At 53.0% G+C, this 1320-nt stretch overlaps 1 protein-coding gene across 1 annotated transcript; it reads right to left on the bottom strand.

Annotated features, from left to right (window-relative positions):
• Positions 1 to 5: 5 nt before the first annotated feature.
• On the bottom strand, positions 6 to 1301 carry LOC104859302 (WD repeat-containing protein 87-like; the record flags this gene model as incomplete). The annotated part of the gene is made up of 1 exon (XM_033760617.1): positions 6 to 1301. A coding segment is annotated over one exon (1296 nt), but the record flags the coding sequence as incomplete, so codon positions are not given.
• Between the last annotated feature and the right edge of the window lie 19 nt (positions 1302 to 1320).

Raw genomic sequence — 1320 nt, 5'->3', positions numbered from 1 at the left:
GCCCCAAAGTGTACGAATTTCTCTATTCGGGCACAGCTATGCTGAGAAAGCACTCTTATTATACCACTCTGGTGCCCAGAGAATATCAGCCCTTCTATCCCTCGCCCCAGGTGGAAATGCCCATAAGCCAGGCAGTATACAAAGTCCTGAGAATTTGGTGAGGTGCATAAAAGATACTTGGCCGGGCAAGGACAACGGGTTGTGTCTAACACCAGCACATCTGTGCTGCCTGTTGCCACAAAGAGCTCCTCTTTGCCTGGATGATAGGCCCAATCCACAGCCTGGTCCAGGATTGAGAAGGGCCAGGTGAGGAGCAGAAGCGCCCCTGTTATTGGGGACACAAAGCGCAACAGGCCATCTTCTGTGATGCACAGGATTCTGTACCAGTTTTCACCACGGCAGACCCGATGCACTTGCTGGGGAGCAGATCCACAGACATGGAAGAGGTTATAGAAGCAGGGCAGAGAGTGCAAGGAAAACGTATAAGTAGTTTGGCAGAAGAAGATAGTGTCATCGATAAACTGGAGGCGGTACAGCTCCTCACCAAGTTCTAGTCGCCGAAGCAGGTTCCCTGAGGTAAGGTTCCACTCCTTCATTAAGCCTTCCTTGCCAGCTGTTAGCAGGGTGTTGGCCTCTGACCGGCTGCGGATACATACCACTAATGCGGAGTGGGCCTTGAAACTGTGGAGGGCCTTGTTGTGACTGAGGTTCCACACCTGGATCTCCCCGGCCTTGTTTCCAGCATAGAGAAAACCCTGATCCAAACTGGTGAAGCAGCAGGTGATAGAGGAGCCACTGCAGGTGGACGTGAACTTCTTCACCTCTCCCAGCCTGCCCTGGCCCTGACGCTCAAGGGCTCTCACCACAGTCTCACAAAGGGCTAGGAGGGAGCCGTTGGGGCCATTCAGCATGATGTGCTGGACAAGCTCATTTCCAGGCATGGAAAACATGTGAGCTATTTGGAGGCCTTTGCCACTTTGATCAATGACCCAGGTGACCACTGACCCCCTGATGCCAGACAGAAGCATCTTCATTTCTGGGTCATAGCAGAGGCAGGTGACGTTGAAGCGGCAGGGCACTGTGCCCAGGGGTTTGAATGCCCGGAAGTGGTCCCCAAAGAGGCGCAGGAGCATGTCACCACAGTAGACCACGAGGATATGAAACGAACCCGTGTGGACCATTGACTGGATGGGTGGCAGCCGCTCAGTCATGAGGAACGTTCTCTTCTCAACCATGTCCTCAGATCTGCTCTTCATCCACACTATAGCCTGGAAGAGAATAAGGTAGAAACTGCCCAGAAAAGATAGTAGAGGAGGAAAG

Source organism: Fukomys damarensis, unplaced genomic scaffold (assembly GCF_012274545.1).
Source record: "Fukomys damarensis isolate Sample0158 unplaced genomic scaffold, DMR_v1.0_HiC HiC_scaffold_8149, whole genome shotgun sequence".
NCBI lineage: Eukaryota > Metazoa > Chordata > Mammalia > Rodentia > Bathyergidae > Fukomys > Fukomys damarensis.
This window is presented reverse-complemented; position numbering and strand designations above follow the sequence as displayed.